The 27,747-nt window shown below is 41.7% G+C and overlaps 1 protein-coding gene across 2 annotated transcripts in view; it reads left to right on the top strand.

Moving 5' to 3' along the window:
* Nucleotides 1–27,747, top strand: part of vac14 (vac14 homolog (S. cerevisiae)) — a 496,659-nt gene that overhangs the window by 141,490 nt on the left and 327,422 nt on the right. For both annotated transcript variants that reach the window (XM_059992522.1, XM_059992521.1), the window contains one exon: nucleotides 9,597–9,662. In XM_059992522.1, the coding sequence (XP_059848505.1) occupies nucleotides 9,597–9,662 (66 nt within the window). The remainder of the gene's footprint in view (nucleotides 1–9,596; nucleotides 9,663–27,747) is intronic.

Here is a 27,747-nt window from a genome sequence, read left to right as displayed (position 1 = left end):
CAATGGATTACCTCAAGAGGCGCAAGCTGAAGGTTTTGCCATGGCCCTCACAGTCCCCTGACCTAAACATCGTCGAAAATCTGTGGTTAGACCTCAAAAGAGCAGTGCATGCAGAACGGCCCAAGAATCTCACAGAACTAGAAGCCTTTTGCAAGGAAGAATGGGCGAAAATCCCCGAAACAAGAATTGAAAGACTCTTAGCTAGCTGCAGAAAGCATTTACAAGCTGTGATACTTTCCAAAGGGGTGTTACTAAGTACTGACCATGTCGGGTGCCCAAACTTTTGCTTCGGGTCCTTTTCCTTTTTTGTTATTTTGAAAGTGTAAAAGATGGAAATAAAAAAGTAATCTTGCTTAAAATATTAAAGAAATGTGTCATCTTTAACTTTATGCCTTTTGGAAATCAGGTCATCTTTTACTCGCTTAGCTATTCACAGTAACAGAAATTTTGACAAGGGGTGCCCAAACCTTTGCATGCCACTGTTATGTGCCTATCTAAAGAGTTTCCTAAATGCCTCTGATGTATCTGCCTTGGCAAGACGCTCCATACACTCACCACTCAGTATAAAAAAGACACTTAACTCCGACATCCCCTTATGCTCTCCTCCATTCAGCCTACAATTATGCCCCCTTGTATTTGCCATTTCTGCGCTATTAAGATATCTCTGGCTGTCTACTCAATCTTGCACACCTCTATTAAGTGACCTCTCATTCTTCTTTGCTTCAAAGAGAAAAGCCCTAGCTTGCTTAATCTATCCTCATAAAATAAGCTCTCTAATCCAGGCAGCATCCTGGTAAAATTCACACTCTTCTCTCTTCAAGCATCATCCCTTTTCCTACCCATGTCATTGGTGAGAGATCAGATTGCTCTGAGAGTGGACCTAGACTAACCTGGTCCAGGACCACTCTCAGAGCAACCTGATGTTAAAAGTCAGTATGAAATACATCAAAAGTCATCTGTTGGTAACCCCATACTCTGTTCTAGACTATCAACATTCTAAATTAATCCAGTATTGTTGAAGCGTTTGCTTATACATTGTTCTGTCAGGCTTTTGGTAGAACTTTAAACTGATATCTCTCTCAAGGTTTGTAAACGTTACTGAACTTGTTATGTGGACCTTTTTGGAGATACAACTTCAAAGAAAGTTGAAAACACTGCACATTGATCCCAGTGACTCAGCTGGCACAGAAATTCCTACCGATCCCACTGCACACATGTCGGAATAGTAAATAAAATAAAACATTGGAATATAAATAAAAAGCAATTAAACCAGGTCTATAAGTGTTTTTTCTGCAATAGGCCTGTTCACCATCACAATCCTAAAATTGTTCAGTTTGGTTTTTAAATGTTTCCCTTTAGTCTTCTACTCCTTAAAAATAGCCAACATAGTTAGTTGTGGACTTTCGTTCTCAGAGATGCCAGCTTTCCTACAATATGTATTACTACACAAGTCAGCTGGACTCTTGTCCCCAACTCCGGCCCATATTAAGTTCAAATGCTATTTCACAGATGATGTTGGTAAGATTTATTGGAAGCAAAGGTCAGGAATTTGTGATATCTGGAGAAGATGAGTTGTTCTCTGAATGCAGAAAAACATTTTGAGAGCTGTTCAAATTATTGAAATTTTGTGATTAAAACAGTAGGAAAAATGTTTCTATAGGCAGAATTTACATGAAAAATAGCAGGAGGTCAAGGATATTGGGTTTAGGGACAGTGATGTGGGGAGTTAGAGGCCAGACTAAGGATCAGGAATGTGGAGGAGTTATACTTGAGGATTGTGCTCCATGCTCGAAGGCCAGCGACGTGGATGGTGATGAAAGACATCTGGAGTACATAACTCTGCCTCGCACTCAAAGAACCAGTGATGCAGACGTGGGGCCAAACATACAGTTTGGCCTTGTTGGGCTATCTCACATCAGTGCATGTCTGTGAGAGCAGGAAGCTGAGGGCGGGTCATTTGGCGTACTTCAAGTTCAAGCTCTCATCATTGGCTACACCACGGTTGATACTGAAGATTGGAGTTCAAAGGTCATTTGGTGGTTCAGAAGCCATAGCCAAAGCATGGAGGCCCAGCTCCTGTAATTGGAGGACTGCCTGTGTATGTGCGAATGGGTGGGAGGAAGGAAAGGGGTTGTTTTGCTGTTGTCTTGTTCCTTGTGTTCTGCCAAGCATTGTGGACATGTTATGTTGGCACCGGACTATCTGGCAACACTTGCAGTCTGACTCCAGAGTGTGTTTGTTGTTGACGCAAACGACGTTTTTCACTGTATGTTTCCGTATAGGTGTAATAAATTAATCTGAATCATTTGTACACCTGCGTTGCTCAGGCAGAGAGATGACCAGCTTTGCCATGAAAGCTGAACAAATATTTCTGCTACCTCAGTCATCAATATTAGACTCCCTAACTCAGAGGCATATCTGAATAACTTAACATCTTAACATTTCGTTTTGAAGCTGACATGGCTCAAACTCTTTATTGCTTGATTTATTGATATACAGTGCAGAATAGGCTGTTTTCAGCAATTCCCTGATTTAATTCTAGCTTAATCATGGGACAATTTGCAATGAGCAACTAATCTATCAGCTGGTACATCTTTGGATTGTTGGAAGAAAGTGGAGCACCCTGAGGAACCCGAGTGGTCACAGCGAGAACGTACAGTCGGCCCTCCTTATCCGTGGATTCCGCATGCGCGGATTCAACCAACCGCAGATTAGGAAAACCCGGAAGTTCTCTCTCCAGCACTCGTTGCTTGAGCATGTACAGACTTTTTTCTTGTCATTATTCCCTAAACAATACAGTATAACAACTATTTACATAGCATTTACATTGTATTAGGTATTATAAGTAATCTGGAAATGACTTTAAAGTACAGGTAGTCCCTGGGTTATGAATGAGTTCCATTCCTGAGTCAGTCGGATTTGAAGTCAGAATAGGTACTATATACAGAATAGGTATTATTTAGCGTCAGTTAGTCAAACGTTTTTCTTAGTACATAGTACATATTTTACCTTTCTATGCATATAAAACACTTAAGAAACATACGTATTTCAATAATTAAACCACTGTGTTGCTCAGTAACAATTGTAGCTTTCATCGGAGCAGGACCTTTCACATTCTCCATTAAAATTGTTCTGATCATTGACTGACTGTAGCCTAATGCTTTTCCAATGACCGATGGCGTTTCACCTCTTTCCGATCACTTTATTACTTCCACCTTATTTTCAATCGCGATTGTGATTATTTTCGTGAACAGAAACACTGCAGATTCAGAGCTGCGCCGCCAGGTCCTAATGTCCACCGCATGGAGACGTTAAATAAAGTCCGGGGTTCCGCTGGGTCCTAAAGACCACCGCACTGATACATGTTAAATAAGGGACTTGAGCATTCGCAAATTTTGGTATTCACGGGGGGTCCTGGAACCAATCCCTTGCAGATAAGGAGGGCCAACTGTATAAGCTCCTTACGAGCAGCAGTAGGAATTCTGATACCCCGAGTGAATTACTAGAAATTATAGATCTCTTTTTAAAGAAAACTTTATCACTCTTTTAGAGTATGTTAAGAAGGTACTATCAAGCTGGTCTCCCCTTTCTTTATCGCTGATTGGACATATCAATTCTGTTAGAATAAATATTTTGCCTAAATTTTTGTACTTATTTCAAGCCCTACCTGTTTTTATTCCTAAATCCTTTCTTTGACTCTTTAAACTCAATTATAACTTCTTAAAGAATTTATGGAAGAATAAAACCCCCCGATTAAACAAAGTTCATCTTCAGAAAACTGAAAAAAATGGGGGATTAGCCCTACCCAGTTTTAGGTTTTACTACTAGGCAGTCAACATACACTACCTTACGTTTTGGTTACATTAATTGTGAAGACTGTCCAGTCTGGGTTTCCTCAGAAGTTAATTCTGTTAATAAATTCTCTATTTTTTTTCTTCTGGGTTCTTCAGTTCCTCTATCCTTAAGTAATTTAACTGTTAATTATGTAGTTAAACATTCTTTGAGGATTTGGTTACAATTTAGAAAATTCTTTGTGTTATTTGGTTTTTCAGTCTCTAGTCCCAGTTTTTCTAAGTTTTTTTAAACCTTCTTTGACTGATGTAGTTTTTAAAGAATTTTATAGACTAGGTATTAAATGTTTTCAGGATCTGTTTGTTGGAGATAGTATGTTGTTGGTAATGAGAAACATTCTGTTAGATAAAATTAAAAACCTCTGGAAACAAGACCTACAGATTTCAATTGATGAGGATACTTGGAATGAAATTTTTAAACTTGTTCACACCTCTTCATTATGTGCGCGTTACTCTCTTTTACAATTTAAAGTGGTTCATAGAGTCTATCTGACTAAAGATAAGCTCTCTCGTTTTTACTCAGATTTTTCTCCATACTGTAATAGGTGTAATGTCGAAGGGGCCTCTCTAAATCATATTTTTTGGTCCTGCCCACGGCTTGATAAATTTTGGAATGACGTATTTCAAACTTTCTCAGAGCTTTTTAAAGTAAACTTTAAACCCAATCCTCTGACTGCCTTGTTTGGCATTGTTGGAGGAAATGATTTTACTCTTAAGCCGAATGATTTGCATATTTTGCCTTTTATTTCTCTTTTAGCCAGAAGAGTTTTGTTGCTTAAATGGATAGATGCTGCTCCGCCTACACAATGCCCATTGGTTGATTAATGTTACGTCATGTTTAAATTTAGAGAAGATTAAGTGTTCTATTTCTGTACCTAGACAAGATTTTTTCACATTATGGGGACCTTTTTGGAATTACTTTCACAATCTTTGACTTGTTCAGCAATGATGATGGCTATTATATGTTTGAATTTACAACTATGTTCAGGATTTTTTCTTCTTTTCTTTTAACCAAACAGCTGTTCTTTTTTCTCTTTTTCTTTTTTTTGTTATGGAGTTTTGATTTTGCTATAGATTAGAATAAAATATACCTTTTCAATATTACGTTTAATTTACTATATACAGATACGGGGCATTTCAACTTTGTTTCTGTTCTCATAATATCATAATGTATTTGTATTCATGTATGCAAGTAATCAATAAAAATATTGAAAAAGAAAGATAGCCCTAGTGAAATACACCAGAAAAGGCCCTTTGAGTCTGTGCACCTGTCGAGCACCTATATAAACCAATTGCTCCATGCTCCCATCAGCAGCCCACATTGCATGTCTAGCACACACTACAATTTATAGTGGCAATTAATTTATAAAGCTACACAACTTTGGGATGTGGGAGGAAACTGGATCACCTGAAATCACTGTGAGAACATGCAAACTCCACACAGACAGCACTGGAGATCAGGATTCTACCTGTGTTGCCAGAACCCTGAGGTAGCAATCTGACTTGAAAGTGAATTGGGTTTTATGATGTATACTAATCTTCAACCAGGTCCAAGGTTGACCTTTGTGTTACTCTCTGCATTGCCTTGCAGGCAGCGTTCATGTGATTCCCACGACTCCTTCATCACAGGGTATGGGGAGGGGAGGACAGTGGTGGGGCCTTGGCTTGATCCACTAGGCATGTGATCGTCCTTGCTCTTTGCTGGTTCCCCTTGATATGGTGGTGGTGGTGAGCTGATGCTTGAACTGCTGCAGTCCCTCTGATTAAGGCAAGTCTGTTGTGCTATCTCAGTGGGAAATCCCAGGAACTGGACCCAGCAACGGTGAAGAAATGCCATTGTATTTCCAAATTTGGTGGGAAGGGTTAGATTGACCTTAGAGCAGGTTGAAAGGTTGGTACAATGTTATGGGCTGAAGGGCCTGTTTGTGCTGTAATGTTCACTGTTCTGTGTTATCTGGTACCTTCAGAGAGGCTGGTGTTCTTGTGCACCAAATGGCCTTGTTTTATTCGATGTTAGAATTTGTCGTGTTTAGAAGTGCTGTTGAAGTCTGCTTTGGTGGGGTCTTATGGAGGTTACAATTTGTGTCCTCACTTGATTGGTGGTGGAGGGGAGGAATGTTTAGAATGCAGTTGGGATACCGATCAAGCAAGCTGCTTTTTCCGCATGGTCTGCACTGTAGATCCTCTTTGGTGTTGTTTGTAGTGCAATGTACTTGGAAAGTGCAGAGTATTCCGTTGCTCTCTGCAGAAAACTTGTATTTTTAAAATCAGGTCTGCTGGTGTCTTGTGCTCCCATAGGATGTCCTTGACTTGTGGAGTCAAAGTAAATTTATTATCAAAGTACATACATCAAAGTAACCATAAATGCCTTGTGATTCATTTTCTTGCAGGTTTTCATAGGAAATAAAGAAATACAATAACATTTATGAAAATCTATACATAAACAAGACTGACAACCAACCAATGTGCAGAAAAAGATAAATTGGCAAATAAAAATAACTAACACTGTAAATTTGAATTGTAGAGTCTTTGAAAATGAGTTCTTAGGTTGTCAAATTAGTTCAGAGTTGAGATGGGTGTGGGTATCCATGCCAGTTCAGAAGCCTGACAATTGAAGGATATTAGCTGTTCCTGAACACGAGACACAAGACTGCAAATGCTGGAATCTGCAGCAACATATAATGTGCTGGAAGAACTCAGTGGCTGAATAGTGAGAGACTCAGTTGTGCCAGTGTCAATGTCAGTTCAGTTGATAATCTAGTGGTTCTATCCTTTAGGCTATTAATGATTTGAATAAAGACCAAGAACTTGATGTATCATGCTAAAATGTGTTCATTTGGTTAGATCAGTTTTTGATGATACTGAAGGAGAGGATTGTTGATGAGGGTATTGGAAAGATGAAGATACTCTGTATGCACAAAATTAAAGGATGACACTCGTATGTCGTCTTGGTTTATTTGCTGAACTTTTGGAAGGACATCAACATGAAAGCATCTAATTTAAAGGTAGCAGGGTTATTAACACAACCCAACTGATGCATTACCCAAATATTTTGAATAAATTTGTTCACATTAAAAGTGACCCATGCTTATGCATTGAGGCAAACAGAAAGCAAATGCACTGAATTTTAACAGGAATCTGATCTAATTGTTGGTGCTTAGTCCCTCTGTGCTATTCTATCTTGTGACCAAATACAGCTGTAATTGACCCAGAATTGCTTTACAAATGAGATGAGTGTGTTCTGATTGAAGTACCACAAAATCTATAAAAACTGTGTCAAAGGTTGATCCCATCAGGGAGCTGCCATTCAGTTTCAAAAAAAGAACATGCTTTGATCTTAGATATATGAGATTTAACCATGTCCCTGAGTTGTGAGATAAGAAGCCTCAAGCTTTTTCCCTTTGCTTTATTGGGAAGTTTCTATTAAATTGCATTTTCAGTACATGGCTTATAATTAACAGGTTCAGATTTTGGTAAGTTGAATTGCTTGTCAGTTTAATTTGATTTGAAATTCCTATTAAATATTTATCAGAAGAAGTATTGAACCTTTGTACAAGTGTGTTCAGTTTGGTAGAAATACATGTATTTTTACCACAGATGAAGAAAGTAGCCACAATGCAGAATAGTCAGTCTGCTGTGGAATTTAATAACCAGTCTTTTCCCAGATCTCAACTGAAACTCAGCTGAAATAAAGTTGGTTTTAAAGAAGTAAGTAGTAATATGCCGGAACCTGTCCAAACCTTTTGTGAGCTAAGTGGCATTCTAAAAGATTAGCTTTATTTGTTACGCGTAAATCAAAACATGGTTGTTTGCATTAAATTAAATCTACGAGGATTGTGCTAGGCAGTCTGCAAGTGTCGCCGTATTTCTGGCACCAACATAGCATGCCCACAACTCACTAACTCTAACCATATATCTTGGAATGTGGAAGGAAACCAGAGCACTCAGAGGAAACCCATGTGGTCACGGGGAGAATGTACAAACTCCTTACAGAGAATAGTGAAAATTGAATTTCGATTTTACAGCTACCATTGTAATAGCATTACACTAACCACTACACTATTGTGCTGCCCTAATATAAGAAATATAATTCTTCTGAACTATCGAATGTGTTGCTTTTGAGCTTTTAAACCAATGCTCCATTTACTCTGAGGAGACAGGGAAAAAGTTATCACTCCATTGTTTTGATAGGTAGAGAGGTTATCAAGAGGCCTGATCAGATTTATTCCTTCATTAACAATGCTAAAATAGGATATCTGGTGAGAGAATGTCACTTGTTTGTCAGATGTTATGGCTTTCTCACATCAAAATATTAATTGAAGTTCACAAACAGAGATTTTGCACAGGCTGGAAATCTTGAGCAAGACACAAAAAATGTAGGAGAAACTCAGCAAGTTGGCCTGAATCTGTGGAAGGAAGTAAACAGTTGATGTTTTGGGCAGAGAACTTCCATCAGGACAGGAAAGAAAGGGGGCAGCAGCCGGTATAAGAAGGTTGGGGAAGGGGAAGGAGAAGGGGTACAAGCTGGCAGGTGATAAGTGATACCAGGTGAGGGGCAAGGTGGGTGGATAGGGAGGGAGAGTGAAGTAAGAAGCTTGGAATTGATAGGTGGAAGAGGCAAAAGGCCTCTTTTGAAAGAGGAATCTGATCATAGAGGACAATGGATCATGGGAGAAAGTATTAGGGGAGGCACTAGAAGGAGGTGATGGGCAGGTGAGGAAAAGAGAAGGGATGAGAGGGTAACCAGAATGGAAAATGAAAAAGGAGAGAATGGGGTGTGTGTGGAATTTTTGAGAAATCAATATTTATTCCATCATATTGGAGGCCAACCAGATGGAATATGAAGTGATGTTTATAACTAACAAGTTCTGCATTTGGTGAGTTGAATTGCTTGTCAGTTTAATTTGATTTGAAACTCTTATTCAGCATTTATCAATTGAGACATAGAACCTTTGTACAAGTGTATTTCAAGCAGAATTTCACAGAGCTTTTCATTGGTTGAAGTCCATTTTTGGACTTCCTGAGCATGTTGGTTATTGTATAAATGTTAGTTTCTTTCTAATTATAGATTATATAAGAAATTTATGAATCCAGGGAACTTAATGTACAGGAAACTCTGTAAAAGTTGCCAAGAGCATTTGTGTGAGGGAGAAATATACTAATAGTGCAGAGATGGAACAGCACAGGGTTCTCAGCAGCTCTGCATTTTCTCATTTCAACTGCTCAGACTGAGTTCTCCTGAGATTCTGTCTGCACTTACAACTCCATTGTAATGGGAGCATCTGCATATTCCTACGAGTGTTAAACTGCTCTAGTTTCAGGTCAATGGATCCGCCTTTTTTTAAATCCTCCAAATGTATTCATGTGGTCTCTGGTGTTGGGGGGGGGGGAGGGGGCAGGGAACAGAATAGAACAGTTCACCTTCCAGCCACTGGTCTCTCTTCATTCCCCTATTTCCCCCCACCCACCCCACCTTCATCTGCTTCCTCCCTTCTCCATCTCATTGCACCTGTGTTCTGTAAAATCTCCAGGACGCACTACTGAAAGTAAACAATCATTGTCCTCTTAAGGACAGTTTTATTGGTGGAAATAACGTGTAAATGGAACTTGGTACTTTGAATGTCTGCCCATCTGAGTGTCGGATAGAAATAATGTAGCTAAAGTAATCGGAATTGAAGCTGCAATGAGTTTAGCTGAGGAAAGGCTGTCAATAAAGAATCTGACACACCTCTGTCTACATTGCAGATGTTCTGGCACACGGACGGACTATTTCCCATGTTGCTGAAGACTCTGTCTGATGAGTCAGATGAGGTGAGCACCATCTTGGCAGAGTAATTTTGTGGAAAAAGTGTTCAATGCCTTACCAACAAAGGTACCTGTTAGTTTAATGTTATATATCACTCCAAAGTCTGTAAGCTATGTTTCTCATTCATCTGTTCTTGAGGAGCTCATGTGGTCTAAAGATTAATAATGGCTCTATCTGCTTTATTGTGCTTATTGAAGTAGTATCTTGGTGTAATGTCAAACAAAGCCAGAGTACGGGCTCTTATTTGCTACTTACCTCATTTAATGTTTTTATATATATTTCATATTGTAATTTATAGTGTTTATTTTATGTACTGCATTGTACTGTTGCCACAAAACAATACATTTCACAATGTATGTCAGTGATATTAAACCTGATTCTGATTCAGGCTATGCCAAATAGTCTGATGATCATCATTTCTTTGATCTTAAAGACTGAGTTATTGAGTAATTTAAATCAAGGAACAACAGTAAAAGTAGGAATTCAGAATTTCAAGTCCAAGTTTATTGTCATTCAGTTATATACATGTATAACAAAATGTTCCTCTGGGGCCAAGGTGGAAAACACAGTCCATATGCTATAGTTACACATAGCACATGTAGTTACGACCCAGCACATAATCACAAAATAATATTAGCACCAGTCCCTGTTACTGGTATTATTATATTAAAATAAGCAGTCATATCAATATGTAGCAACAAAAGATAACCTTTTGAGATTTCAGTCTGGTGGCAGTAAACTGGCAACAACTGTAACTGGTCACAAATAGGGAAATGGACAAAAAAAGTTCTTGTTTCTGCAATATATAACGCATAATTTTGACACATTTCTGGTTTAAAACATACTTTACAGGCAAGGAGCCACAATGTAATTGAGGTGATTTAAAGTTCAGAAGCTATAGTAGATTTGTTTCAATCTCATTTAAATTATGAATTCTAAAATAAATCAATCTGTCCTTCAAATTTTATCATTATTTACAACTGGAAAATTAAAATGTTATGCGACTGTAAAACTTTATTCCCACTGGCAAATCTGCAGGCAATTCACTTTGTATTGGACATATGCCACCCCACTCCCAGTGAGTTTTGAGATTACTGCAACAACTTGATTTATGGTCATTAGTTATCCAGGTTAATGAAGAAAAGCATCTCCATGGGTAATGCAAAAGCACCATGGGAGGGGTTTGGGAAAGGTGACAGACGAGGAGTGGCAGGGACAGGGAGAAGCATAGGTGCAGACACACCTTGCCATGACGTACCAGGCAAAGTCATCTGATTCCAAACAATTGGTTTATTGAAAACAGGATCCAGTGATTTCCTGGGGTGTATGACACATAAACTCTTCTTAGGCTTCCAGCTGGGTACAGGTGTCGATTTTAACCGATGTTGCAATGACAAACTCTGCCATCTTTATCAGGGATGATGCCTAGGCATGCCAAGTGGCTGTCTCTCCTGATTGGTTAGTCCGCAACCAGTCAGGTTTCTGTTGTCCCACCTTGCTTAAAATCGTATTTCAGTTTTTTCTTGGAACAAAACCTTCATTTTTGTTAAAATTCTTATTCTATAGTCTTATCTCATTGGCTTCTTTCACCAAATGGTCCCAAAAGCCTTTGGCACTTCACAGTAGTTTTGTGCCGTCAAAATCAATCATTGAGTATGTAATGTTCTGCTACCACCGATTTCTCCAGGCAACCCACGTGGATACACTTCCTATGCTCCTTGATGCAGGTTTCCACCGTGCACCGTCTGGCCGATATGTGCTGCTCCGCATTCACAGGGAATCCTGTAAACACCAACCGTCCTGAGTCCCAGGACATTTTTGACCAGCATAAACTGGGATTTGAGCTTCCTTACAGGATTGTGGATGGTGCTAATTCAGGATCCTAGTGATCCTTCCAGAAACCATGGAAATATAGGGAAGGCAGGCAATAGCAACAGGTTCCCCCTTGTTGTTAGGTTTCCTTTTCTTTTGGTCGACTCCTAAAGCAGGGGCCAATGCCTGCCCCTCTTTTGTAGATATGTCTGTGCCTGGGTGTCCCTGGAGGAGGAGTACTTAATGTCCACGTGCTTGTTGGACCATAGAAAGCACGCTATTTAAGGATGACAGCGCTTTAGTTTGAGAATTAGGCAAATATTCTGATGAACCTTTTATACCGTAAATGAACCACATTTTACAAAAATGGTTAGATACATAAAGCTTTTTCTTTCTCTCAGTTACACACCAATATGCTGTTTATTACAGCAGGCAATCCTGAAGGTTACATTGCAGATTGATGCCCTTTTATAGGCAGCTTTATGTTTTCCACTTTGAAACTGGGGGCTTTATTGTTCCTTGTTGGCCTTCTGAACCATCTATGAGGCTTTCTGATTCCTTCCCAGTAGAATGCATCGAAGGTCTTGAATCAGGGGTTCCCAACAGTGTTCCTGTAGACCCCTGCCATTAACCAAGGGGTCTGTGGACCTCAGGTTGGAACTCTGGCCTTTAGTGCAAGAAGGCATCATGCAAATTTTCAAAGTTCATTGTACTCCAAGACTTGTACTGTTGACTGCTACTGTTTTGGAGTACAGGGGGAGCACAGCATTACTCATATGAGATGTTATAGCCAGTGGATTGTCCATGGTCCTACAATACAATCTGAAGAAGCACATAAAAGAACTCTTAGAACATTTCCCTTCATGCTTATAGATTGCGTCTCCTCTTTACCTTATCCCCATTGAATTGCATTGGCAGCATATTCACTGGTATTGATTCCAGTCCATGCCGATATTTTTCCCTCAGCCAGCCATCAGACAAAGCTGTGGCCATTCAATGATCTGTGATTTGATTTTTTAGTCATGGTTGGAAATTCAGAGAAAAACTTCTGTACACAGTTGTTATCTGGAACTCTCTGGGGTTGTAGTCTATCAGAACTTACAAAGATAGGAATTGGAGAAGTGCTGAGTGGGAATTTGTAGTGATAGAGTAGTGGTCGCCAACCCGTCAATCACGATCGACTAGTCGATCTTTGAGACTTTTCCAGTAGATCCCGAAAAAAAACTGAAAAATAAATACACAAATACTGTTGAGAGATTGTTTCTGGGTTGCAGGGTTTTAGTTCCGTTCTTTCTGCCCAGTGCACATGCATGTAGCCCCCCCCCCCCCCCCCCGCACTACACAGTGTACTTCAGTGGTCCCCAACCAGCGGGCGGGGAGGAAACAATATGAGTCAGCTGCACCTTTCCTCATTCCCTGTCACGCCCACTGTTGAACTTGAACCCACACGAGGTCATCAGTTGCCTAAATGCAGTGACACCCTCGCGCCAGGGATCACTGGTTGGCTTCGCGGGGCCGGCAGGAAGTGCTGTTGCTACCGGCCTGGAGCACGGACAGATGGGCGCTGCCTCTATACCAGTTTACCACACCGAATGTCCGTGGGGAACCCAGTGCTAAAATTTTCGCGGACGACCTAATTCGGGCTGAAGGTTTCGTAAGTAGCGGAGCCGCTACCTCGCTGCGATCTACTGAAATAAACTTTTGTCAGCCGATAGATACTACAATGGGGGCACGCGCCCTGTCGCGCTCCTCGCTTGGCCGGTCGCTCTCTCCGGACTGCGACCGCCGCGGCCCCAGTATGGGGACCACCGGCCCTGATTTTGTCCTCTCACCCCACCCACGACCAGCCACACCTGGCCAAGGCGTCTGGCGGCAGGCGGGCGGGAGGCCGCAGTTCGGGCCAGGAGGCTGTCAAATGAGGCAATGAAGCCCTCAAAGCTGCTTCGGTACTCTGAGTCCAAGCACCCTGCACTTAAAAGACAACCGCGTTGAAATTTTTCAGCGGAAAAAACATGAGCAAGCGGGACAGAAGCTAACTGCCAAGAGCTGCGAAAACTAAATTGCAGAATAGACTGGATATAAGGAACCTGCTTCGAGTATTGGTGTATTCTGGTCATATTTAACTCCACCCCCTCCCCACCCTTGTCGGCCGGTCTGCAAGAATATTGTCAATATTAAACAGGTCTGCGGTGCAAAAAAGTGTGGGCACCCCTGGTGTTTATACATTTTTTTCTACTTCCGGGTTGCGGGGTTTTACTTCCGGTCTTTTCTGCCCTGGTGCACATGCGTGTAACTAATTGATCTGGGGTCGATCTTGCCTTTTACTAAGGCCGAGGTAGGGGATCTTGGGCTTAAAAAGGTTGGTGACCACTATGATAGAGGATAACAGCAGAAAGGGGTTGCCTTGCTGTATTGCGATTGCTGATGTGAGATGGCCTCCTGGGTCACTGTAATTCTGTGATTTTTATGTAAACAATAGCCACTTAAACACAAAGTAATTGCATTGTGCAGTCTGCACTCAGAGGACCATTTAAGAAATGGGGTTGTTATGCAAATCCAGGGAGGGATAGTACCTCTGGTGAAGGGGCTTGTCATGTCCATTCTGGGGCAGCTCACTCACTGGGCACTCAGCTGTAACCTGTATCTCCAGGAAGCTGTTTGCATGCAACAGTGCCCACTACCCAGTACAGGTGGGCTAAACCAGGTGAGGGTAGCCGGTTGTCCCCTTATACCAGTGAGATAACATGTGCAGTCAGCTCTGGTGACTAGGCAGATAAGATCAAGTGAGATCCACTGGTGAAGAAGGCAGTTCTGTAATGCCTTGTGGAGAGCAGACTGCCTGATAAGCCACAGAAGTAGTCATGGGCATCCACTGCAGCCAAGGAACTCCCCAATTGTGATCTCTAGTCCGGATTTCCAAGGTCTAAAGAGTGTAACTGCCTAGTGCAATGGTTTTTCCAATTTAAAAACTCTCTCGCACAGTTTTCTTCTCGTCATCATTGGACAGCTAATCAATATAAGTCTTTAGTTTACCAGTTAGTTGAAGGTGAACACTTGAACTCGGCTAGTGTTAAGCATTGAGATAACGGAAGCATCAACTGTACTCTAACGAAATGTGGGTCATTATGAAGAGAGCAAGTTTTAGTGTTAATAATTTAACAGCTGCCTTTCCTGAGACATGCAATAGACTCTCTAGGTTATTGCACCATGCCCAGCAGTGGACATTAGACAATAGACAATAGGTGCAGAAGTAGACCATTCAGCCCCTCGAGTCTGCACTGCCATTCTGAGATCATGGCTGATCATTCACTATCAATACCCAGTCCCTGCCTTGTCCCCATATCCCTTGATTCCCCTATCCATCAGATATCTATCTAGCTCCTTCTTGAAAGCATCCAGAGAATTGGCCTCCACCGTCTTCCGAGGCAGTGCATTCCACACCTCCACAACTCTCTGGGAGAAGAAGCTCTTCCTCAACTCTGTTTTAAATAACTGACCTCTTATTCTCAATCCATGCCCTCTGGTACTGGACTCTCCGAACATCTGGAACATATTTCCTGCCTCAATCCTATCAAATCCTTTAATTATCTTAAACGTTTCAATCAGATCCCCTCTCAATCTCCTCAATTCCAGTGTGTACAAGCCCAATCTCTCCAATCTCTCTGCGTAAGACAGCCCTGCCATCCCAGGAATCAACCTAGTGAATCTACGCTGCACTTCCTCAACTGCCAGAATGTCCTTCCTTAAACCTGGAGACCAAAACTGTACACAATATTCCAGGTGTGGTCTCACCAGGGCCCTGTACAAATGCAAAAGGACATCCTTGCTCTTGTACTCAATTCCCCTTGTAATAAAGGCCAACATTCCATTTGCCCTCTTCACTGCCTGTTACACTTGCTCATTCACCTTCATTGACTGGTGAACTAGGACTCCTAGGTCTCTTTGCATTTCTCCCTTACCTAACTCTACACCGTTCAGACAATACTCTGCCCTCTTGTTCCTGCTTCCAAAGTGGATAACTTCGCATTTATTCACATTGAATGACATCTGCCAAGTATCTGCCCACTCACCCAGCCTATCCAAGTCTCCTTGTATTCTCCTAACGTCCTCTTCGCATGTCACACTGCCACCCAGTTTAGTATTGTCAGCAAACTTGCTGATATAGTTTTCAATGCCCTCATCTAAATCGTTGACATAAATCACAAAGAGCTGTGGTCCCAATACAGAGCCCTGTGGTACCCCACTAGTCACCTCCAGCCAGTCCGAGAAACACCCATTCACTGCTACCCTTTGCTTTCTATCTGCCAACCAGTTTTCTATCCATGTTGAAACCCTGCCCCCAATGCCATGAGCTCTGATTTTACTCACCAATCTCCTATGTGGCACCTTATCGAATGCCTTCTGAAAATCTAGGTACACAACTGGCTTACCCTCGTCTAACATCCTTGTTACACCCTCAAAAAACTCCAACAGATTAGTCAAGCATGATTTGCCCTTGGTAAATCCATGCTGGCTCAGCCTAATCCTATTACTGCCATCAAGTCCTTAATAATGGACTCAAGCATCTTCCCCACGACGATAGTTCTCAGTTTTCTCCTTCCCTCCCTTCTTGAAAAGTGGGATAACATTAGCCACTCTCCAATCTTCAGGAACTGATCCTGAATCTAAGGAACATTGGTACCCAGTTACATCTGTAATCACTGTTTACTGGCTTTTGGATTCTTTGTCAAAGTTGTGAGAATTTGAAATATTAGAAGGAGTTGATATATTCTTGATACAGACCGTCTGCTATGAATGCTGTTAGTTCTGGGCATAAGGTTTCAGAGATGTACTATCAAGAAACTGTCTCAAGATTCAAGTTTATTTATCACACGTACATGGAAACATACAGTTTGCGTTATTCCTAAAACACAATTTAAGAATGTGCTGGGGGGGCGCCACACATTCTGATGTCAACATACCAAGCCCATGATGTTCAGCAGAACAACACAGATCACAACAAGCAAGAAAACAACAGCAAAACAAGCCCTCCCCTCCCCGTACCTCTACTATTTAATTGGTTCATCTGGATTGAGGATGATTTACAGAGTAACACTGAGAGTGAAGCTCCAACAACCCAGACCCAATCCTCACCACAAGTGTAGCCTTTACTTGTTCTTCCTGTGACAATACTGTATGGGTTTTCCCCATATACTCTGGCTTATGCCCAAAGATGGTGGTTTGAAAGGTAGATTGTTCCCAGTTTATAGAGACTGGGGAGAGTGAAATACGAATGTGGTATGAAGGCTGCTGGACAGTCAGTGGCCTGAAAGAGCCTGTAAATTTTGGTCATTCATTTCCCCTTGCGTTACATGACTGCTGAGGAACTGCAGGCTCTTCCACAGCTGGGGCAGGTGGTGAGTGATAAGGTAGGCAGCTGAGTAGTTCGTGCGATGACACGCTGGTCCCACCACTTGCACAGGCCTTCTGTGTGACCTGATGTACAGTCTTCTGTTCTCTCCAGCACTCCTTCCTCTTTAACCTGTCATGGGCTATGGACTCCCAGGAATTGGTGAGGATATTGCATTTCTTCGAGGCTTTGAGCTAAAGAGAGTGGGAATGTGCACAGTCTGTTTAGAGAGACAAGTGACTGACCTAATTCCAGACTCTGTGACTTTATAAATGTTAAAAACATTTTGTTAAGCACTTCTGACAGATCCCAAAGAACATAATATTTATGGGTGGCGTGGTAGTGTATTGCCATTATAGCACCAGCCGAATCTATGCCAATGCTGCCGACTCAAGCGCTGTGGGAGAAAACGGAACATCGGGGACAATGGATTGGCTGCCGGGGGCTCTGTACTTGATGAATCGTTTTCTCTCTCTCGTTGGTGGGGGAGAATTTGTTGCCAATTCTCGAATCAGAGAACTCGGGGTGCAAGAAAGAGTGACGCAGCAGACTTTTGTTGTAAATGAGCGAGTTTGTTTTGTTTTTGTCTCCCTTCGCTGTGAATTGGTGACACCTCTCTGTCCCTTTATTGGGGAGAGACGGAGCCTGTGGTATGTCAAATTGTTGGGTGAACTGTTGTACTGCAGATCATGGCCTCTCTTGGGACTTTTGCTGTTGTTTACTTGGTGGGTGGAGGGTGCTGATGCTGTTTTGCTGAAGTAAGTGTGGAGGATTGTTGCTTTGCTGCTGCTGTGCGTGGGGGGGGGCTTTGGGGTTCTATCATTTCACGATCATTCATTTTTTGGGACATTAGGGTTTTCGTAGATGTCTGTGAAGAACAAGAATTTCAAGTTGTATATTGTATACATTTCCCTGATATTGAATGGAAGCATTGAGCTATTGATCTAATCCTATCAATAAGAGTTTCTGTGCCTTTCTACCATTTTTGTGTATCTGTCTTCCTCTTCAATACATTTCTGCTACTTATTTCAACTGCTGGATGGCATAACTGAATTCAGTGTTCTCTTTGCTGTCTCGATAAAGAAATTGCTTCACTCTGAATTAAAATTTTCTGATCATTTTGTATCTATGTTGCCAAATTTTAAATTCTTTCTGTCAATAGAAGTACCTTTCAACCCCCTCACAAGGGTTTCTGTTCTGGACTGCTGGTTTCCTTAGTACTGTAGGAAAGAAAACGAAGTAATAGCAGTTCCAGACTATTGATTATGGAAGTATGGATGATCTCTGTAAAGCAAACTTGAAAAATGTTTGTGTGATTCAGGTAAATCTGCAAGGCCTTTAAGCTTGATTGGTGAATGCAGGGTATATCCTGTGTGATGGGCTTATCTGAAAGGATTTATTCAAAATGCCTTGAAATGTTTTGTCAGGAATGCTGTGCTGAATGAATCTATTGACTTCTGGCAGATGAAGGCTGCCAGAAAAGGCTCGTTTTCTTTTTTTCCTGTCTTAAGATCTTTTTGCAGCTATGTTCACCAGTGATGAATTGGACTTCTTTTCATGTTAGTTTAATCTCTGACAACACACTGAAGGATTAAGTGTCCAAGGCTCTTCATTATTTGGATAATCTAAATCAAACTTTAAATTAGTCTCTGCTCCCACTCTCCCTCTGCCTTTGCCTGACTACTTAACATGTGGAGCTGATCTCCAGATCCAAAGTATACTGACAGCCACTTAATGATTGTTGCCACTACCCTTCCACACCCCGAACAACAGCCTTGGCAAAGTGACCCACTGGTTTCTCTGTTTCCCTAATTTTTTTGCTATTGATGGAAGAACAATTTAACTGTACAAGTACTCTGTAAGTCACAATTATCTAAAATTACTAAAATTGGCACTGGCCCAATCAGATTTTTGGTTTTTAGTCTGTTTGGCTGTGGTAACATTTTAATACAAATTATGTCAAATTCCTTGTGGTTAAATTGCATTTGTTAGCTCTTAGAAGAGATGGATTACATCTAGTTTCACAAATGAACTTTTTTTTAATCCATTTACCTCTTCAGTAGAGCTGTTGAAAGTTAACTTCATTCACTGAACATCAGCAATATGGCACTAGTATAGTGTGTTCCAATAGTGTACATTAACTATAGTTGACTTAATTGAGATCAGAACTTGGGCCAAGGGTAGAAGACATTCCTTTGCTGTCTGCTCATTCTGGAAACAAAAATGAGTTTTGAAATGATTTGTAAAACAGACCTTTTCATTGTGGAATTGGTAGTTTGCTTGTCTGAGAATATATTTAATTGTAATTCTTACATAAATTAAAGCATATTCTGACACTGCAGGTAGTCCAAAAGAAATTCTGTCAGCTAATTCTTTTCATGTCATAAGTGGCTAAATAAATTAAATTTATATTGTTTGGAGTTCAGAAGAACAAGGGTGATCTCATTTAAACATACGAGATCCTGAGGGGGCATGACAAGGTAGTTATTGAGATGATTCTACTTGTGGGTGTGTGTTGGTCTAGTATTAGGGGCCATAGATACATGTTTAGGGGCAGTCACCCAAAACCAACTTTTCCCGAAGATGAAGAATCTCTGGCAATTTCTACCTTTGAGAGACTATGTTACTGCTGGATTTTCAAAGATTGAGGAATGATGTTCTGTGGCCAGTGGCACAACAGAGGAGCCAAGGCCTTAGCAGGTCATATATGAACGTATTGAATGGCCAGGCAGGCTGAGTGACCTACTACTTATGTGCTTAAATGGAAAGGGCTACGAATAGTAACTGCTGTTGCACTTGCTGATTATTTCAAGTTTGCAGGCGCCTCTTTAGTATTTTCTTTGTTTTCAGCTTTCTAGCATCCTTGGTATTCTGTGGTATGGTACGCAGAGTGAACTTTTCCATGAAAACCCTTTAATGCTGAAGATGGAAATAGCCTGAATGAATTGTGATTGCTGCAGTGTGGTTCAGTTATACCTTCTTACTGTGGTCCAGTGTGCATGACTAGCAAAGGTTCATTGCAGACTAAAAAAAGATTGCCTTTATTTGTCACATGTATATTGAAGCATATGGTGAAATACATTGTTTCATCAAATGAAATCAGTGAAGATCGTGCTGGGCAGCCCCCAGTTGTCACAGTACTTCCGGCACCAACAGAGCATGCTCACGACTCACTCCTCACTCACCCTAACCCGTGTGTTGTTGGAATGTAGGGAGAACCAGAGCACCTAGTGGAAGACCACATGGAAAGCTTTGGAAATCGAACACCAGCTGGTGTTTGCTGGCACTGTAAAGCGCTACGTTATTGTGCTGCCTGGCATTATTTTTAAAGGAGACTGTTCATTTTCCTTGTGTATTCATTTGCAATTCTTGTTTAGTGGGAGTGGTGAGAGACTTGTGTCTCTGCGGAAAAGGTGGGTGCGACCATTTGCCCAGCATATACACAGCAAATCCTTTATGCTTGCAAGCTGGAACGTTGTCAAGGGCATTGAGCAGTTGTTATCAGTAACATTCTTTAATGTAGAAACATAGAAAAGCTACAGCACAATACAGGCCCTTCGGCCCACAAAGCTGTGCCGAACATGTCTCTACCTTAGAACTACCTAGGCCTTACCCATAGCCCTCTATTTTTCTAAGCTCCATGTAGCCATCCAGGAGTCTTTTAAAAGATCCTACCATTTTCACCTCCACCACCACTGCCAGAAGCCAATTCCACCCACTCACCGCTCTCTGCATCAAAAAACGTACCCCTGACATCTTCTCTGTACCTACTTCCAAGCACCTTAAAACTATGCCCTGTCATGCTCGTCATTTCAGCCCTGGGGAAAAGCCTCTGACTATCCACAAAATCAATGCCTCTCATCATCTTGTACACCTTTATCAGGTCACCTCTCATCCTCTGTCGCTCCAAGGAGAAAAGGCCAAGTTCATTCAACCTATTCTCATAAGACATGCTCCCCAATCCAGGCAACATCCTTGTAAATCTCCTGTGCACCCTTTCTATAGTTTCCACGTCCTTCCTGTAGTGAGGCGACCAGAAATGAGCACAGTACTCCAAGTGGGGTCTGACCAGGGTCTTGTATAGCTGCAACATTACCTCTCAGCTCTAAACTAAGTCCCACAATTAATGAAAGCTGATACACCGTATGCCTTCTTAACCACAGAGTCAACCTGCGTAGAAGCTTTGAGTGTCCTGTGGACTCGGACCCTAAGATCCCTCTGATCCTCTACACTGCCAAGAGTCTTATCATTAATGCTATATTCTGCCATTATATTTGACCTACCAAAATGAACCACCTCACACTTATCTGGGTTGAACTCCATCTGCCACTTCTAAGCCCAGTTTTGCATCCTGTCAGTGTCCCATTGTAAACTCTGACAGCCCTCCACACTGTCCACAACACCCCAACCTTTGTGTCATCAGCAAATTTACTAACCCATCCCTCCACTTCCTCATCCATGTCATTTAGAAAAATCACGAAGGGTAGGGGTCCCAGAACAGGTCCCTGAGGCACACCATTGGTCACTGGCCTCCATGCAGAATATGACCCATCTACAACCACTTCTGCGGGCAAGCCAGTTCTGGATCCACAAAGCAAGGTCCCCTTGGATCCCATGCCTCCTTACTTTCTCAGTTAGCCTTGCATTGGGGTACCTTATCAAATGCCTTGCTAAAATCCAAATACACTACACCTACGGCTCTACCTTCATCAATGTGTAGAGTCACATCCTCAAAAAATTCAATCAGGCTCGTAAGGCACGACCTGCTTTTAACAAAGCCATGCTGACTATTCCAAATCATATTATGCCTCTCCAAATGTTCATAAATCCTGCCTCTCAGGATCTTTTCCATCAACTTACCAACAACTGAAGTAAGACTCACTGGCGTATAATTTCCTTGGTTATCTCTACTCCCTTTCGTGAATAAGGGAACAACATCTGCAACCCTCCAATCCTCCAGAACCTCTCCTGTCCTGATTGATGATGCAATGATCATTGCCAGAGGCTCAGCAATCTCCTTCCTCGCTTCCCCCAGTATCCTGGGGTACGTCCTGTCCTGTCCTGGTGACTTTTCCAACTTGATGCTTTTGAAAAGCTCCAGCAAATCCTCTTCCTCAAATATCTACATGTTGAAGCTTTTCAGTCTACTTCAAGTCATTCCTACAATTGTCAAAATCCTTTTCTGTAGTGAATACTGAAGTAAAGTATTCATTAAGTACCTCTGCTATTTCCTCTGGTTCCATACACACTTTCCCACTGTCACACTTGATTGGTCCTATTCTTTCACACCTTATCCTCTTGCTCTTCACATACTTGTAGAATGCCTTGGGGTTTTCCTTAATCCTGCTCGCCAAGGCCTTCTCATGGCTTCTTCTGGCTCTCCTAATTTCAGTCTTAAACTCCTTCCTGGTAGCATAATTTCCTAGATTCCTATCATTACCTAGTTCTCTGAACCTTTCATAAGCTCTTGTTTTTTTTTTGACTAAATTTCCAATAGCCTGTGTACCTTACCATCCTTTCCATGTCTCATTGGAACGTACCTACTCAAAACCCCATGCAAATGTCCCCTGAACAGGTACACGTTACTTTGTTAGTCTGCTTATCTTCCTGTTAAATCATCTTCATCCTCCCCTGTTTCAGGGAGCTGTGAGCTGCGATTGTTTGTTGTCACAATACTGTGGCTGCTTTGGAGGTGCCTGCTGCAAGTGTTGACCTCTACTTTTCGTGTGTATGATGAAATGACCCACACAGGAGCCAACAGGCACTTCATTGTGGCTCTGGTAAATGTTATAGTTCAGTTGGTTTTATAAGCAACAAGTCTTATCCTCACTGTTGGTGGCACTTTGGAATCTGCAGGACTGCGGAAATACTGCACCGATGGGATTGCCAACTTTCAAAGCAGACGCTTTCCCTCCATTTGTGGATCTAAAAAATATCAGTCAGAATCAGGGTTATTAACACTGACATATGCTCATTGGCCACTTTATTAGATACATCCTATACCTAATAATGTGGCCACACGGTGTATGTTCGTGGTTTTCTGCTTCTGTAGCCCATCCACTTCAAGGTCTGATGTGTTGTGCATCCAGAGATGCTACTGTTGTAATGCAGGGTTATAAGTTTGAATCAATCTGGCCATTCTCCTCTGATCTCTCTCACTAACAAGGCATTTTCTCCCACAGAACTGCTGCCCGTTGAATGTTTTTTTGACTCTCACACCATTTCCTTTAAACTCCAGAATATAGAGTCTGGGGACTGCTGTGCGTGAAAATTCCAAGCTGCTGCTGAGATACTCAAACCATCCCATCTGGCACCATCAATCATTCCACGATCAAAGTCAGTTAGATCAGATTTCTTCTCCACTTTGATGTTTGGTCAGAATAACAACTGAACTTCTTGACTATATCTGCATGTTTTTATGCATTGAGTTGCCGCCACAGGATACTTGCATTAACAAGCAGGGTTACAGGTGTACCTAATAAAGTGGTCACTGAATTTTGGTCATGAAATTTGGTATTTATTCTTAATATAAGATCACATTAGGAAATATCACCAACTTCATGTACCATCCACCATTACTAACAAGAGAAAGATGTAATTACGTATCTTGTTCCATCTGGGGCATTTTATATGCTAGTTGGTTGATTAGAACCATTCCAAAAATGTAGTTAGTTGATGATCAAAGTTAAAGTTCAAAGTAAATTTATTATCAAAGTACATATACATCACCATAAATAACCCTGAGATTCATTTTCTTGTTGTATTTATTGTGATTCAATGAAAGACTGGACCCAACAGGATAGACAAAAAACTAAAGTGTAAAAGACAACTAACTGAAAATAAAAAATAAAGAAGGAAGAAATTATAGTAAATAAATAATAAATATTGAGAACATGAGATGGACAGTCCTTAGGTTGTGGATCTGTTCAGTGATGGGGTGAATGAAGGTATCCCATCTGGTTCATGAGCCTGATTACTGAGGGGTATTAACTGTTCCTGAACCTGATGGTGTGGGTCCTGAGGCTCCTGCACCACCTTCTTGATGGCAGCAGTGATAAGAGAGTATGGTCTGGATGGCAGGGGCTTTGACGATGGATGCTGCTTTCTGCGACAGTGCTCATGTGTGTCTGCTTAATGGTGGGCAGGGCTTTACCCATGATGCCCTGCACCATATCCACTATTTTTTGCATGCTTGTCTATTCAAGGTGTTTCCATACCAGGCTGTGATACATATACTCGCCATGATACATCTAAAGAAGTTTGCCAAAGTTTTAGATGGCATGCCAAATCTTTGCAAACTCCTTAGAAAGTCGAGGCTGCGCACTGCTTCCTTTGTAACTGGACCCAGGAAAGATTCTCTGAAATGATAACACCAAGGAATTTAAAGTTGCTGAACCTCTCCACTTCTGATCTCCTAATGAAGACCATCTTCTGGTTTTCTCCTCCTGAAGTCTCAATAATCAGCAGCTCCTTTGTCTTGCTGACATTGAGTGAGAAGTTGTGGCACCTCTCAGCCAGATTTTGATCTCTCTCCTAAATGCTGATTTGTTGCCACCTTTGATTGAGCCAGCAACAATAGTGTCATCAGCAAACTTAAATATGGCTTTGGAGCTGTACTTAGCTTCACAGTCATAAGTATGAAGCAAGTAGAGCAGAAGATTAAGCGTACAGCATTGTGTGCACCTGTGCTGATGGAGATTGTGGAGGAGATGCTGTTACCCATCCAAACTGACTGGGGTCTGCAAGTGAAGAAATCGAGGATCCAGTTGCACAGGGAAATATTGAAGCTTGTAGCTTGTTGATAGTTCTTAGGGGATCGTCGTATTGAATGCTGAGCTGAGGTCAATGAAGAGCATCCTGATATATGCCTCTCGACTGTCTATATGTCCCAGGGTTGAGTGAAGAGCCAATGAATTGTCATCTGCTGTTGATATGTTGTGATAGTAGGCAAATTGGAGCAGATCCAAATTGCTTCTCAGGCTGGAGTTGATATGTTTCATCACCAACCTCTCAAAGCACCTCATCACAGTGGATGTAAGTGCTACTGGACAATAGTCATTGAGGCAGGTTATCATGTTCTTTTTAGCTTGCTTGAAGCAGGTGGTACCTCATACTGCCAAAGCGAGAAGTTAAAGATATAATTAAAGTTAAAGAAGTGTTGAGCAGCACAGGTCTTTACTAATCGACCACGTGCCCTGTCTGGGCTGGCTGTTTTCTGCAGGTTCGCCCTCCTGAAGGGTGCTCTCACATTGGCCTGAGAGACTAAAATCACCTGTCCAGTGAGGGATGTGGGACTTTGTGAAGGTGCTTCCATGTTTTGATGGTCAAAGCGACTAGAAAGTGCACAAGCTCATCAGGGAGCAAAACCTTGTTGCTACCTATGTCACTTGATTTTACTTTGTATTAAATGATACCATTCAAGCCCTGTCATAGTTGTTGGGCATCTTCAGTGATTCAAATTTAGTTGGAATTGCTATTTTGCACGTGAGATAGCTTTCTCAAGATTGTGCCTAGCCTCCTAGTATTTTACTTGGTTGCTAGGCCTGAAAGCCACTGATCTGGCCCTCAGGAGATTGTGGATCTCATGGTTCGGATGACGGACAGTGCATTTGCAACTCTATGTGCTGAAGATATGGGAGTTGTGGAATTTGTACTCATTCAGGGAAGTGGAGAGTCCTTCACCACCTTCCTGACGTGTGCCTGAAAAATGGCGGAAGTGTGTCACTTGCTGTTGGATAGCCAGCTGCTGAGCTGCTTCTGTAGCTTTTGCAGAGACTCTGGTGACAGGCTTGGATTGGTTTGCTTCTTGGAATAGAACTGAGTTTTACACAAGAACAGTCAACATTCATCCTTTTGACTTTCCAAGGTGGAAAGCAGGACTGTTCACCAATGCTTATGCAAATTCATTTCTTTTCACAACGAATGAACCAACCCAAGCCTGCCTGCAGGAAGACTGAAATAACATTTGAGGCAAGGGCTGATATGTAGCAGGTGGCATGCATGCCACAAGCAACACTCATCTTAAAGAATAAAAAAAAGTTTAGCATGGTTTATCTAAGTCCTTTGTCCCGAGGAGCTCTCGGGTATCCAGGTGCCAGACTGACTGAACCTCTGCTCACTGCAACTACTTTCCTCTGTGTAAGGCACAAGTACGGCTACTGTAGCATTTTCCCCTTCATCCCTATTGATTTCAGTGATATCAGAGCTTCTCGATGCTCTGCTCAATCAAGTTACCTTTTATTAGATCTGGCCAGTTTTGATACACACTGGTAAAGCTATTTAGCTGAAACTGTTGAAAGTTGAGCCCTGGGGGCTAGAATATACACTTTCTCCAAAGATTAGGTAACTTTTCTCTACTTTGCAGTGGACGTCACTGGGACAATGATGAAACATATAAGATTCTGAGTGGTCTTCATTGGGGAGATGTGAAGAGCGAGAATGTAGGACTAAGGATCACTCTAAAAGTAAGAGATTGTTCATTTAGAGACTCATGTCTCAGATGGAGACATGTCAGTGTTTTTGCTCTGGTCACAAGCCTTTGGGTCTTGTAGTGTCTTCGAGTTACACAGCATGGATACAGGCTCTTCGGCCCAACGCATCTATTCCAACCAATGTCTCTGAGCTGGTTCCGTTAGCCTTTGTTTGACCCATATCTCACTCGGCATTTTCAATCTATCTACCTGTCCAAATGTCTCTTAAATGTTACTATTGTACCTGCTTCAACCACTTCCTCTGACACCCCTTTTCATGTACGCACCACCACATAAAGTTCCCCTCAGGCCCCTTTTAAATCTTTCCCCTCCACTCTTAAACATCCATCCTTTAGCTTTAGGCTCCGCTCCCCTGGAGTAAAAGACTATGCCACAATGGATAATAAAGAGTCTCATGGACAATGACAGTTTTAAGATGAACTCTTCTTTGTAAGGCAGACAACATTGCTACCAGAATCTACAATAAAGTCCCACAACAGCAGCAAGAAAGTGACCAGATGTTTTGAGGGATTAGCGTTAGGAAGAATTCCACTGCTCTTTATGTAGTATCATAGAATAACTGACATTCACAAGATGGCAGAAAAATTCTAGGTTAACCAGAACTGTCATCTCGGCTTTGCGTTCTGCCTGCAGGTACTGCATTTGTAAACAGAACCTTCTGAAAGAAGAGAGAATTGCCATATCTGGCAGTTTGTCTGTTGTCTTGGAAGATTTGGAATAAGTTGCTCACAAGGAAAGTTTTGAGAGGGTTCATAATGTGAAGGCAAGAATGTGACCTGTCAGGCAAATGTTGACTTCTATGAAATGATTGTGTTTGGCCAGAATATCATGTAATTGAAAGATGGAGGCATGGGATAAAAGATTCAAAAGATATATTGGAGGTGACTTGGCTTTAGTCAGAGTTGAGAAATTATTTAATAATTTACTATTGTGCAAGCAGAATGTCAGGGTGAAACTCACAAATGATCGTGAAGAATGTCCGTCGAAGGTCAAGATAGAGGCCGAAGTGATATTGGACAGCCTCTGGGACTTGGAGAGTTTTACAAATATAAACTGAGCTGCAGAGGTTTTGTGAAGAGAATGGTAATCCAGTTTCCATGGGAGTTGCTAGGGACGAAGGGTTCTGCTCTCTATGTGGTCATTGATTCATTGATGTGCTTCTTCCTGTTTTGTCACCACTTGGAGTCTCTTCAGAGAGCAAATAGAGATATTAATTATTTTCTTAATAAATAAGCAAACAGCAGTGATCCAGGAAACTGCATCTCGGAGTCCAGCAACAGAACACAGTCTTGCTGGAATTTCTTTGCATTACTTTGGGGAGCTGTCTGTCACATCTTTGGCAACTCTGGCCTGGGAAGGGTTTGGAGGCTTTCAGTGAGGTTTTAGGCCTTGACAAAG

The sequence above is a fragment of the Hypanus sabinus genome, chromosome 17 (assembly GCF_030144855.1).
Source record: "Hypanus sabinus isolate sHypSab1 chromosome 17, sHypSab1.hap1, whole genome shotgun sequence".
NCBI lineage: Eukaryota > Metazoa > Chordata > Chondrichthyes > Myliobatiformes > Dasyatidae > Hypanus > Hypanus sabinus.
This window is presented reverse-complemented; position numbering and strand designations above follow the sequence as displayed.